The sequence below is a fragment of the Sapajus apella genome, unplaced genomic scaffold, assembly GCF_009761245.1.
Source record: "Sapajus apella isolate SASKATOON/1434 unplaced genomic scaffold, GSC_monkey_1.0 scaffold133, whole genome shotgun sequence".
Classification (NCBI taxonomy): Eukaryota; Metazoa; Chordata; class Mammalia; order Primates; family Cebidae; genus Sapajus; species Sapajus apella.
The window spans coordinates 3,347,498-3,363,073 of NW_022437073.1; the positions used below are offsets into that span (position 1 = coordinate 3,347,498).

The 15,576-nt window shown below is 31.9% G+C and overlaps 1 protein-coding gene across 3 annotated transcripts in view; it reads right to left on the reverse strand.

Moving 5' to 3' along the window:
- COL11A1 (collagen type XI alpha 1 chain) overlaps positions 1-15,576 on the reverse strand; it is a 213,456-nt gene that overhangs the window by 162,274 nt on the left and 35,606 nt on the right. For all 3 annotated transcript variants that reach the window (XM_032262929.1, XM_032262930.1, XM_032262931.1), the window contains exon 4: positions 13,793-13,955. In XM_032262929.1, the coding sequence (XP_032118820.1) occupies positions 13,793-13,955 (163 nt within the window). The remainder of the gene's footprint in view (positions 1-13,792; positions 13,956-15,576) is intronic.

Genomic DNA, 15,576 nt, shown 5'->3' on the forward strand with positions numbered 1-15,576 from the left:
GCAAAAATTAACACCAAAAAAACTACATGTAGGAATATCATATTTAAATATCAGAAAATCTAAGATAAATTAAAAATCTTAAAAGAAATCAGGGTCGGGGGAACAACGACTTACCTATACAAGCAAAGGTAAGAATTACATCTGACTTCCCAGAAACTACACAAGAAAGAGAGAATGAAGTGAAATATATAGTATTGAGAGAAAAATACCACCAACCTAGAATTCTGTACCCTGAGAAATCATTCTTCAAAAGTGAAGGAGAAATATAGACTTTCTCAGACAAACAAAAATTGAGAAATTGGTTGCCAGTAGGCCTGTCTTGCTAGTAATGTTAAAAGAAGTTTTTCAGAAATAATAAAATATATATAAGTGAGAAACTTAAATCTACATAAAGAAAATATTTGGAGAATGAATAAATGAAGGTAAAATATTTTTTCTTATTATTAATTGATCTGTTATAACAGCTTTTTCAAAATAATAGCAATAATGGATTTCACTGTATATATGCTTATGTATGCTTATGCATAAGTAAAATGAATGATTAAATAACAGAAAAGACAGGAGAGAGGAGCTGAAAATACTTTTATAAGGTACTTGCATTACTCATTAATCAGTATACTGTTATTTAAAAGTTTACTTGGAATAAGTGTAAGTTCACACTTAAAACCTAGACAGGTGAGGTGGCATATGCCTTTAATCCCAGCATTTTGAAAGGCCAAGGCTGGTGAATTTATTGAACCTAGAGGTTTGAGACAAGCCTGGGCATCATAGTAAGACTCTGACTCAGCAAAAATAGAAAAGAATTAAACAGGCTTGGTGGCACATACCTGTAATCCCAGCTGGAGGCTGAGGTAGAAGGATAACCTGAGCCCAGGAAATCAAGGCTACAATGCTATTATCTCTAATTAGTACCACCAGACTAGACCTGTATACAGGTCTAGCAACTAACAAAAGAAGATTTGAAAAGAAGTATAATGGACATACAAAGAATAAAGAAACATAATCATGTAAGATGCTCAATTTAAACCACAAAATTTAGAAAAACTGAGGAAGATAAAAATGGAAACAAAGAACAAGGGCAATAATTAGAACAATGTAACATATATGGTGAATTATTCTAACTATATACGTAATTGCCTTAAATATGAATGATTTAAATACACTCCATAAAGACAGATTGTCAGGTGGACCAAAAAAAAAAAAAACAACAACAAGACTCAATTACATGTTGTCTACAAGAAACACACTTTAAATACAAAAATACTTACAAAGTAAGAAAAGTATAACATCCTAAAATCAATAAAAAGAAAACAGGAGTAGCTAAATTAATTTCACACAGTGTAGACTACAGAGCAAGGAAAAATATTAGAGATAAAGAGGTCATTATATGGTAATAAGGGTTAAAAGTCCATGCTCCAATAAGACATAAAAACTTTATTGCATATGCACCTAATAAAATACAGGAAGCAAAATCTAATAGAACTGGCAGGAGAAATAGATGAATTCACTATTACATTTAAATGATAAACACCATTCTAACAGAAATAAACAGATACAGCAGGCAGAAATTAGTAAGGACATAGTTGAACTAAAAAACACCATTAATTAAAAAAGATAATTTGCATGTAGACTACTATAAACAACAACAGCAGATTACTCATCAATCTAAAATTTACATGGATATTCCCCAAGATAGACTACATTCATGGCCAAAAAGAGAACTCTTAAAAATTTTGAAAAAATATACATTATCCGATATCTGCTCTCAAATAGTAACAGAAAGATAGCTGGGAAATCCAAAAATAATTGGAAATGCAAAAAGACACTGCTAAATAATACATGGGCCAAAGAGAAAATCTCAGGAATAATTTTAAAATATTATAAACAAAATAAAAATCAATGCAAAAGGTTTCTTAGAGGGAAATCTATAGCATTGAATGCATACATTAGAAAAGAAAAAAGATCTAAAATCAACCATCTAAGTTTCTATTCTAAGAATCTAAACAAAAAAAAAGCAAAATAGATATTAAATAAACAGAACAAAGGAAAAAATTACAGCAGAAATAATAAAACAGATAGCAGAGAGTAACTAAAGAATTATCATCCTTCCTAACCATGAGCATGGAATGTTTTTTCATCTGTTTGTGTCCCTTCTTATTTTCTTGAGCACTGGTTTGTAGTTATCCTTGTGCTATTCCCATCAAGCTACCATTGACCTTCTTCACAAAACTGGGGAAAAAAGACACCTTAAACTTCATATGGAACCAAAAAAGAGCCTTTATAGCCAAGACAATACTAAGCAAAAAGGACAAAGCTGGAGGCATCACGCTTTCTGACTTCAATCTATACTACAAGGCTACAGTAATCAAAACAGCATAGTACTGGTACCAAAACAGAGATATAGACCAATGAAAAGGAACAGACCCCTCGGAAGTAACACCGCACATCTACAACCATCTGTTCTTTGGCCAACCTGATAAGCACAAGCAATGGGGAAAGGATTCCCTGTTTAATAAATGGTGTTGGGAAAACTGGATAGCCATGTGCAGGAAACAGACTCTGGACTCCTTCCTTATACCTTATACAAAAAGTAACTCTTGTTGGATTAAAGATTTAAACATAAGATCTAACACCATAAAAACCCTAGAAGTAAAACTAGGCAAAACCATCCAGGATATAGGCACAGGCAAGTACTTCATGACTAAAATACCAACAGCAATGGCAACAAAATCCAAAATAGACAAATGGGATCTAATTAAACGTAAGAGCTTCTGCACAGCAAAAGAAACAATCATTAGAGTGAACTGGCAACCAACAGGAATGGAAAAAAAAATTTTGCAAGCTACTCATCTGACAAAGGGCTAATATCCAGAACCTACAAGTAACTAAAACAAATTTACAAGGAAAAAAAAACAACAAAAACAAAAACAAAAAAACATCAAAAAGTGGGCAAAGGATATGAACAGGCACTTTTCAAAAGAAGACATTTATGCAGCCAACAAACATATGAAAAAATGCTCAGCATCATTGGTCTTTAGAGAAATGCAAATTAAAATCACATTGAGATACTATCTCATGCCAGTTAGAATGATGATCACCAAAAAATCTGGAGACAACAGATGCTGGAGAGAATGTGGAGAAAAAGGAATGCTTTTACACTTTTGATAGGAGTGTAAATTATTTCAACCGTTGTGGAAGACAGTGTGGTGATTCCTCAAGGATCTGGAAATAGAAATATCATTTGACCCAGCAATCCCATTACTGGGTATATACCCAAAGGATTATAAATTTTGCTGTTATAAAGACATATGCACACGTATGTTCATTGCGGCACTGTTTACAATAGCAAAGACTTGGAACCAACCCAAATGCCCATCAATGACAGACTGGATTAAGAAAATAGTGGCACATATATAGCATGGAATACTACACAGCCATAAAAAAGGATGAGATCATGTCCTTTGCAGGGACATGGATGAAGCTGAAAACCATCCTTTTTAGCAAACTGACACAAGAACAGAAAACCAAATACCGCACGTTATCACACATAAGTGGGTGTTGAACAATGAGAATACATGGACCCAGGGAGGGAAAATCACAGACTGGGGCCTGTTAGGGGGTGGAGTGAGCCAGGGGAGGGATAGCAGGAGTGAGGAGATTGGGGATGGATAACATTAGGAGAAATATCTAATATAGATGACTAGGGGATTGATGCAGCAAACCACCATGGCATGTGTGTACCTATATAACAATCCTCCACTACCTGCACATGTACTCCCAAACTTAAAGTATAATTAAAAAAAATTCAAACCAAAACAACAGAAAATGCCATGTTTTACCTATCAGATGAACAAACTTTTAAAAGAATATAACATTTGTATTGGTTAGGATATGAAGAAATGGATATAGTGGGAAGGTTAATTGGTATTGTTTTAAAAGAGCTTTGGCATGATATTAAAATTATAAATACTTTTTGAAAAAAAAAAAAAGAATTATCATCCGAACCAAAACCTGGTTCTTTCAGAATATTAATAAAATTGATAAGCCGCTTGCTGAGCTAAGTAAAAAGGAGAGAAATTACAGATTATTATTGCCAGAAAAAAGGAGACATCACCACAGATCCCATGGACATTAAAAGGATGATAAAATAACATTACAAAAAATATGTGCCCACAAATTTGATAAATTATATGAAATAAACAAATTTCCTGGAAGAGCCAATCTCAAAAACATATAAACAAATAATTAGAAAAATCTCAAAAAGCCTATATCCAATAAGAAAACTGAGTCAAAAATTAGTAAACTTTCTAAAGAGAAAGCATCAGAACAAGGTGGGTTCACTGGTGAAGCCTATCAAACACCTAATGAAAAAGATATACCAATTCTCTGCAATCTTTTTCAGAATATAAAAGCAAAGAGAGTATCTACTAACTCATCTTATGAGTCCACATCACACTAATATCAAAACCAGATGAAGAAAATATAAGAAAATAATACTACATACCAAGATCTCTCATGAACATAAATGTAAAAATCCTTAACAAAATATTACCAAATTGAATACCACAATATATTAAATAAGTAAATGCCATAATCAAGTGGAATTTATCCCAGGTATACAAGGCTGGATGAACATTTGAAAATAAATTAGTTATCACTGCCAACAAGCTAAGGAAAAAATAATAATCATCATTATCGATAGATGCAGAAAAGTATTTGACAAAATGCAACAATCATTCATGATTTTAAAACACATTCTGAAAACTAGGAACAAGGAAGGAAATTTTCTCAGCTTGATCAGAAATGAAGACGGATGTCCTCTCTTAATATTGCATTTCTACATCATACTGGGAGTCCTAGTTGATGCAATAAGACAAGCAAAGAAAATAAAATGCATTCAGATGGGGAAGAGAAAAATTAAATTTTTTCACCGATTATGTTACAGATAACATAATTGTCTATGTAAAAAATCCAAAATAATTGACCAAAAATATGGAAATTATAAATGATTGTTACAAGGTTGTGTATATAAGGTATATCCTAACATCAATCACTTTCTTAAGAAGAATTTGAAATTTAACATGCAACACAATTTATATGAGCACTCTCAAAAGAAATACTTATGTATAAATCTAACAAAATAAAATAAGATTTATATGAAGAAAACAACAGAACTGATGAAGGATATTGAACAATAAAGATATTGCATGTTTGTGGATAGAAGTACTCAATACTGTCAAGATGTCAGTTCTCTTCAACTTGATCTATAGATTCAATACACTCACAATTAATATCCCAGCCTGTTATTTTGTGAATCTTTCCAAACTTATTCCGAAGTTGATAAGAAAAAATCCATAACAGTCAATTAACTCAATATTAAAGGTAAAGAACAGAGGACTGATACTATCTGACTTTAAGACTTTCTATAATATTACAATAATGAGTACAAGGTAGTATTGGTGGAAGAATTGGTAAGTAGATCAATGGAATAGAACAGAGAGCCTAGAAAAAGATCTATATCAATATACTAAACTGATCTTTGACAAAAGAGCAAATTAAATACAATGGAGTAATGATAATCTTTTCAACTAACAGTGTTGGAACAACAGGACATCCACATGCAAAAAGAATCTAAATGCAAACCTTAAACTGTTCAGAAAAAATAAATCATAATGGTTCACAGACCTAAATGTAAAACACGAAACAATGGAACTCCTACAAGACAACATAGGAGAAAACCTAAATAATCTTGGTTATGATGATGGCTCTTCAGACACAACATGAAAAATATAATCCATGAAATAATTTGTTGATAATCTGGCCTTTATTAAAACTTAAAACTTCTGTTCTGAAAAGACAATATCAAGAGAATCCGAAAATAAGCCACCTACCAGGAGAATATGTTTGCAAAGACACATCTGATAAAGGACCTTTATCTAAAATATACAAAATATTCAACAATAAAAAAACAATCTGACTTAAAAATGCAAAATGTGTTGAACACCTCAACAGTAAAGATACACAGATGGAAAGTAAACCTATGAAAATATGTTCAATATCGTATGTCATCAGAAAATTGTAAATTAAAATAACAATGGGAAACCACAACATACCGAAATAAAATAGTGCTGTTTTTAGCCAAATTCAAAACAGTTGACAAAAATTGCTGAAAAAGCTGTGAAGCAAATGAAACTCTCATTCCTTGCTGATGGGAATGCAAAAGGATACAGCAAAACAGTTTGCCAATTTCTCATAAAACAAAGCGTATTCGTACATCAATCACACTTCTTGGTATTTATCGAAATAATTTGAAAATGTATGCCTACATGAAAACCTGCACATAATTGTCTAGTAGCTTTATCCATAGTGTCCAAAATTTGGAAGCAACCAAGATATCTTTTCAATAGGTAAACTGATAAATATCTACCACATCTAGCTAGTGGAATATTATTCAGCACTAAAAAGAAATGAGCCTGTAAGCCATGCAAATACATAGAAGAACCTTAAATGCATATTACTTTGTGAAAGAAGTCAATATGAAAAGCATACATACTGTATGACTGCAACTATAAGACATCCTGGAAAAGTCAAAATTATAGAGGCAGTAAAAAAAACAGTAACTCCTAGGGGTTAATGAGGGAGAGAATCATGAATAGAAAGAGAAAGGAGGATTTTTAGTGCAGTAAAATTATTCTATTAGATACTAAAATAGGGGGTACATGTCATTATATATTTGTCTACACTCTTGGAATGAATAACACCAAAAGTGAACATGTAAACTATAGACTTTGGGTGATAATAATGAGTCAATGTACTCTCATCTGTTGTAATAAATTCCCACTCTGGTATGGGATGTTGATAATACGGAAGGTTGTACATTGGAGTGAGGCAGAGAGTATATGAGAACTCTTTGTACTTTCCGTTAAACTTCACCGTGAACCTAAAACTACTCTAGAATAGAGTATGTTTATTAACAACAACAGCAACAAAGGGAATAAACAGACGCCAACCCTGGGCATTGAAAGTCTCAGAAAGAGTTTTTCAAACAGTATTATAACTTTCCTTCAAGAAGCAAATGATACACTATTGAAAAGAAGGAAAATTTAAGAATACTTAGCAGCAAAGTAGAAACTTTAAAGAATGAAGGCTTCCTAAATTTGTTGAAAAACATTCATTTACAGATGTAAGATGCTTAATAAACCCCAAAGGGAATACATTCAAACAAAATTATGGCAACATACTTTATAATCAAACTACTGAAAAGCAAATAAAAAGAAAAAGATCTTAATAGCAGCTAAAGAAAGTGGTACATCAAGTACATGATAACAAAATGTGAATGTGAATTGTGCATCAGAAAACATGGGAGCCAGTGATAGTGGAACATTATTACAATGCTAAAATAATAAAACTGTCAACCCAGAATTCTATCGTCAGTGAAAATATCCTTCTGTAATGAAGGCAAAAGAATAACATTCTCACATATAAGAAAACTAAAAGATACATCAGTAGCATATCTGCTATACAAGAAGTGCTAAAGAAAACTTTTTAGACTGATGGAAAAGTATATCCCAGAAAAATATGAAGCTTCAGAAATAAAAGATGAACAGAAATAACAAACATTTACTTAGATATAAAATTATATTTTATCTTAAAAGCTTTAAAATATTTGATTGTTTAAAGCAAAAATTATAACATCTGGTCGTATGTTCAGTATATGCAGGTCTAATAAGTGTGATAACTCTACTATAGAGATCAGTAGACAGTATGACAAAGATATGGAAAGGTTCCTACATTACATACATACAACATGATACAATATGAGCAAGAAATAGATGATAATCTTTTGGTACAAATTTTATAATGCTTTCAGAAACTCTTCCTTAAATAAAAACATAGCAAAAAAAAATCAATAAAACAAAATGAAATACTATAAAATAAACCCTCAGCACCAAAAGAAGGCTGAAGGCATGAAAGTAAGAACAAAGAATCAGAAAATAGAGAATACAAAGAAAATACAAATAATAAGATGTAGACTTAAATCCAACCATATCAATAACAAATCAATGAAATTTAATGTAACATTTAATGTAAATTACATGTTATTGGTCTCATGACCCCAATTTAAAGGCAGGATAAATGTCTTGAACATCTTTTTTTTTTTTTTTTTTTTTTTTTTTTTTTGAGACAGAGCTTGCTCTTGTTACCCAGGCTGGAGTGCAAGGGCGCGATCTCGGCTCACCGCAACCTCCGCCTCCTGGGTTTAGGCAATTCTCCTGCCTCAACCTCCTGAGTAGCTGGGATTACAGGCACGCACCACCATGCCCAGCCAATGTTTTGTATTTTTAGTAGAGATGGGGTTTCACCATGTTGACCAGGATGGTCTCGATCTCTTGACCTCGTGATCCACCCGCCTCAGCCTCCCACAGTGCTGGGATTACAGGCTTGAGCCACCGCGCCCGGCAAACATCTTTTATTTAATTTGTTCCTAAGTATTTTTTTTTAATGCTACAGTAAATAAATTTGTTTTTAATGTCATATTTAAATATTTTCTTACTAATATATAAAAACACAAGATTTTTTATATTAACATTGTATTGTACAGCCTTATTAAATTCATTTATTAGTTCAGGGGTTTTAAATGTAAAAAGTTATATAACCTGAAAGTAGGTACCATTTTACAAGTTTTCTATCTTTATGCTTTTCACTTATTTCTTGTCTTATAACAATGAATCAGAACTCTATTAATATATTGAATATAACTTGAGTAAGCAGGCTTTCTTACTTTTTTTTCTGACCCCGTGTAGAAAATAATTCAGTCTTTCAGCATTAAGTATGATGTTGGCTGAACATTTTCATTGGATGCTGTTTATCAGTTTGAAATTTGCTGTTAGCCTTAGTTTCCTAAATATTTTTTTATCATGAACATGAACACAGTTTTCAATGGATGCTGTTTGTTAGTTTGAAATTTACTATTAGTCTTAGTTTCCTAAATATGAACATGTACTAAATTATGTAAAATGGTTTTCTTTTTTTTTTTTTCAACCATTATGGAAGACAGCGTGGCAATTCTTCAAGGACCTAGAAATAGAAATTCCATTTGACCCAGCAATCCCATTACTGGGCATATATCCAAAGGATTATAAATTGTTCTACTATAAGGACAAGGACACATGCACACAAATGTTCATTGCAGCACTGTTTACAATAGCAAAGACCTGGAACCAACCCAAATGTCCATCGATGATATACTGGACAGGGAAAATGTGGCACATATACACTATGGAATACTATGCAGTCATAAAAAATGATGAGTTTGTGTCCTTTGTAGGGACATGGATGAACCTGGAAACCATCATTCTCAGCAAACTGACACAAGAACAGAAAATCAAACACCGCATGTTCTCACTCATAGGCGGGTGTTGAACAATAAGAACACATGGACACAGGGAGGGGAGCATGACACACTGCGGTCTGTCGGGGGGGAAACAGGGGAGGGACAGTGGGGGGTCGGGAGTTGGGGAGAGATAGCATGGGGAGAAATGCTAGATATAGGTGATGGGGAGGAAGGCAGCAAATCACACTGCCACGTGTGTACCTAGGCAACAATCTTGCATGTTCTTCACATGTACCTCAACACCTAAAATGCAATTAAAAAAAAGAAAGAAAAAATGCTTTTTCTACACCTATTGAAATTATCATGTGGGTTTTTTTTTCTCTTAGTATGTTGAATTACATTGATTTTTTTCAAATATTTAGAAACAACTTTTCATTTCATAGAGGCATATAGATTCCACTGCAGTCACGTAGTATAGTATGTTACCTTATTAACATACAATTCCATTTTCTAAAAAAATCTTAAAACATGTTTAGTCTATGTTAATGAGTAATACTAGTCTATGATTCTCTATATTTATAATATCTTTGTCAGGTTTTCACAGTAAGGTTGTCCCAACTACGTAAATTCATCTGTGCAGTGATCTCTACTCATCTATTTTCTGAAAACTTTCTTATATTACTGATGTTATTTCCTTCTTGAATACTGGATAGAATTAACCAGTAAAAATGTTAGGGCCCTGAGTTTTTTTTTTTTTAGAATTTTTTTTAACATATTTGATTTCTTTACTAAATACAGGTTAATTTTTTTTTCTGTTTCTTGTTATGTCAATCATAAGTTTTATATTTTAAGAAATTTTTCTAGTTCAACTAAGTTGTTGGATTTGTTCATATGAAGCTGTTTGTAGTATCTCATTATTTTAAATTTAAATATTTAAAGTTTCTACTGAAAACTACTTTTTATTCCTGATATTAATAATTTGTATTTTCTTCCGAGATTAATAATTTGAACAGGTTGTTTGAAATTTTGTTGATATTCTCAACTAACCAGCTTCAGGCTCTGTTAATTATCACTTTTAAATGACTCTTCTCTTTAATAATTATTTTTTTACTATCAATGAAAGAAGTAATCACCCCAAAGATGGCTATTTGTTAAAAAAAAAACATAAAAGACCTGAAATAATCTGCTTTGATTGTTTAAAAAAAACAGAAAATAGAAATAGCTATGTTTTGAAAACTTGAGCAATGGCTATTACTTCCTATTTAGTAACGAAATTTTCCTGTTTAAAAGACTCCAAAAACAATTGTATTGATAATAAATACAAGCAATATAATTATTCTAGTTTACTTTTCCACACATCTTTGAATAACATCAAGCAGGAAAAAAAAGTCAAGGCTGTCAATTAGTGTTGGTAGGACATTTTTTGCCTGCATGAAAACATTTAATAAATCAGACCATGCTCCACTTAAAGGCCAGTACTCAGGTACTACCTCTGTCTAGAGGGGACAAATGTATCTAACCGCTACAAGGTACTTTGTAAAATTGCAATAGCCCAAAAAAGAAGTACTTCGTTTAGAACACAGAGAGACGGATCCATGAAGACTTTTAGAAGACAGACAGAGGGACCCACAAGGACTTTTGACTGATAGATGGGTCACTGTTAGTTGCCTATATGAAAAGTATTTGAAATGTCACAATTGTAAAATCATAAGAAAAAGAAGTTATAATGATGTTTTAAAAACTACACATTAATACATAATTAACAATGTACAACCATATATATATTACATATCTGTGTGTATGCATATATATTTTTATGCTACTATCTTAAAAACTGTACACTCAGCTCACTTATGAGGAAGACTCTATTATATTTCTCATTTGAAACTGATATAAAGTACATTGAGAAGGCTGAATATTAAGCTGTATACTGGGATTCAAAATCAGATTTTTGTCATCCCAAAATCGATTCACATATTCACTCTGATATGCTGAAATTATATAATCTGAATTATGACTCTATATGTTCATCTTGTAAAGCATAATATGTAAACTATAATTGTTCAAATGTTAAAATCATCTTCAGTTTTGCTTTTACTTATATAATGTTGAATTTAAAAAGTCATCAGATTGAAATTAAAATATGAACATGTTTAATATTTTTTGCCACAGTAGTGCCATTCCATTAATGAAAGATAGTGTATACATGAAAATAAACACACTAAACAAATCTGCAACTAAATCTGACTTACACTATGCCTTAAAAAGTGACATTTCTTGTTTTCAGACTAAGTAATCACTGGTGTTATCGTATTATCTTCATCATCACAGCTACTTATAGAACACTAACAATGTATAGGCAGTACCATTTCTGCCTCCCAATTCCATGTGTTCACTTGCAAAGATTCATAAATATGTATGTATCATAATATAAACCAAATTAAAAGAAAAACATATTTGAATAGGTTTTTAAGAAAATATATAATAACATCAGATAGAATGGACTAATTACTTATACAAATGAGTGAGAATTTTTAAAATTCAGATTAAATGTCTGTATACTTGAATTATTTATTTTCTTCATGTTCTTTTTTCAAGTGGAAAGAGACCAAATTGTTTTTGAAATTTCACATATACATACAATATATAATTTAGAAAATAAGACCTGAATCTTGTATCTGATGACTGTTTGAACACATGAATTAAATGAATGCTAAATTTCATCTAATTCAAAGATTCTTCTTTTAAACCCTTCTCTATATTTTATTAAGTAAAACTAGTTTCCCACTTTAACCGGTCAAAGATTGTAAAAGATAAACCTGAGAGATTAATTTCTGTATTCATTAACATTTAAAAACTATACTTAATAGTAAATAAATGTTCTACTTAAAACATCATAGGGTTTCATGAAACTCTGGGATGCAAGGCAGCTGAATAAGCTTATATGTCACTACTCACTGTCATATTCACTAAAGGTTTCATTAATGCATCCTTTCAACATTATTTTTCTTTATGTTTTAACAGTTTCAACAACTGAAGAGATGGAGTTACTCCAGGATTCAGAATGTGGCATACAGTTTTATAAACTGAAGTATCAATTTTTTAAAAGGAAAGAAATTCCATGGATATTGTTCTTCCATCTTACACATTTATGTTCCTGGGAAATAAGGTTTTGTGGGTTACAAAAATAAATTACAATTTGTTCATAATTCACATGAAACATGTTTATGAATAGTTTTATTTTAAAATAAGGCTTTTCAAGACTAGAAGTCGTATTGATATTTGTCTAATGAAAAAATATTGTTTATCATCATGTGCATGCAATCAGTGTTGGCTATTGGTAGATCTTAGAGCATATTATCATTATATATAACCCAAATCAGTATATCATTTACATGATCCAGCATGATATGATAGTTTAAAATATTTTATGTAGAGTTAAAGGCTTAGTTACACACTAGTGGAAAAAAGTCAGAAAAAATAGCATCTCAAATAAATAACATGGAACTTTCACACATATTAATTATAATATAAATTTTAAATAAAATTATGCTGTAGGCTATATATATAAGTACCAGAATGAAATAGTCTAGCTGATGCTCTGAATGTATATTGTTCTGCTTATGAAAATACATACTGTTTGTATGTGTGTACACATGTGTGTATGTATATTTACACATGAAAAAATATAGCAAATCTCCCGGGGCAACTGTCTATTAATTTGTAATATATTATACAGCTTTATTTTGTTACACCTTGACAAAGAAATCACTCAAATTGTTTAAAAACAATCACCAAATTAATAAATAATGTCTTCAGACTGCATCCTTGAAGGGGGTCAGAATTCAGGTCATTTGTTCTTTTAAAAAAAAGACTAAATGAAAATTAAAGCATAAATTACCATATCAGTGGATTGAAGGATTAAAAGAATGTGATTATCATAATTAGTGAATATAATTGGATGAAATATCTTACCATGACCCTTACATTATTTTTTAAGTGATGTAAAAACCTAAAATATATATTTTACAATATGATCTCTTTTTACCTTAAAAAACATTCACAAAGAATAGAGGAAAGCAAAATATATGACTTACACATCTTTTTAAATTTACCACCCATAGAATGAAATGAAGAAAATGTTCTTTTCTGTAAGGAAAATAATACAAAGTACTAAAAGGAAAGCCATTTTTTCCTTCCCAGGAGAATAGTATGTCTGTGTTCAAATCAACCAATCCCTGTAAATGTTTCCCAGGCGTTACAGTCACCATTGTCTGGTCATTCTCTTACTGAACAATAGAAAACATCGTCACTATACTCACAGAGGAAGAAAGTAGGTCATCCTTTAGAGTTTTCAACTTTGCTTTAAATATATTGCTATAAATTGATATTTTTACTGTTTTTAACCCAACTCATCTGATTTGGCAATATTCAGCTTAGAGTTTGATTTATTTTTACCTCAAAAACTTCTTCATCCAAAATCCTGGTTCCAAAAACCGTGATTCCATTGGTATCAACAATTGCTCTCTCACTTCTATCAAGTGGTTTTGTAGTTTTCTTCTTACAATCAACAATCATTGTCACAGTTTTCTTCTCCACGCTGATTGCTACCCGATGCCACCTAAAAAGGACAAATAATTCTTTTGTAAGCTTCAAAAAACAGTGCTTGCCAAAGCAGTATTCACATTAAAATACTGTGTATTTAAAATTATAAACGTGAGCTGAAATCATGTAATAATGTAGGCTTATTTATTAAGCAGCCGGTTAACAGGTGACTACTTACTCTTTACCCAGTAGTGCTAGGCACTCAAAAAGAGTAGAATTAGCTGTCTGTGCTGATAAGAAAGTGCCCATCCTTTGCTTCACTTTGTGTTGCAGCAACAAAAGCTTAATCTCACTATGTCCTGATGAAGGTATTTGATAGAGATTAAGGTGGGATATGGGGTAAGTAATAGTTTCCATGTACGTAAATGCTTTCTTCCAAAGCGGAATTCCACTTAAAAAAAATCTGCTGTAATGATCCCCTGAGATTGACTGTAAAAGGGTAGGTCTACTAATTGAATGAGTGCTCCATCTAGAGAGTCAACGTCCTAATTGTAAAACACAATGTGCTTCTCTGTCTTTATTCACATTTATTTCAAGTGCTTTCATTATTTTTCCACTTTAATTTCAAGACAGTTATAGATCACTACTGTAGACAGGATCCAAGACTGAGACACAATATCTTCCCTTCTTTCCAGGGCTGGCAGGAAGTGGAAAACTGAAAGAAAGCATAGTCAATGCATGTGTGGAATGAGAGTCTCAATTCACTCTGCAGCTACTGCTCCAACTAATTCAGGGCAGTGATGACAGGCTTGGCTGGGGAGACAGGGCCAGCCCTTTGGAAAGGCACAATCCCGAACCATACTGTAAAATGATGGGTTTTATTAACAATGTATGGTGCTAACAGAAACCACTAAATGAGGCCCACTAGGATTCTGCTAGTCGGTCTGGTTTATATTTTATTTTTTTTCCAAATGAAAAGTGCTAGATTAATATTCCAGAAGTGTCTAGGACTAGATCCATAAAATATAGTACCCAAAAAGTTTCAGGAGCCTTTCTAAAATGTCTGTTTCATGTGACCTGGCATGGTGACCAAGTGTCTTTCCATATACACTTAATCTTTGGTCTTTCCACTAGAACATTCAACTGGCATAGGTGTCTGCTGGGTTTGAACTGAGCAAAGATTTATATAAGGAGCTACTTAATATAGTGAGAGAAAAATTTACACATACTTCATGCCAGGAAACCTGTGTCTTCACTTAAACCATTCCCAGTATTATGGGTATATGCTTTTTATTAACAGAAAATAAAAACAATCTCAATAATTAAAAACTGATTAGAACTCTAATTGATGTTTAATTAATGTAAGCTGTGATGATGATATGTCATAATCATGGTATCATATATAATATGCAAAATACTAAATTAACATTTAGTCTTAGAGGCATTCTTATTCTTTTTCTCATACTACACATTCCTATAATCAGAAAATTTCACCAGTTCATATATTCAAAAGTATAAATAGAATCCAATGTCTCTCAGTTTAGTCCAAGCTGCCATCTCTCACAGCTAGACTCCTAACTGGCCTCCCCTCTACTCTTATGCAACCAGAACAACCTTTTTAAAATACAAGTCAGATCAAGGGTCTGCATTCTTAAAAACTATCAAATACAATACTCACAGTAAAAGCTGAAGCCCTT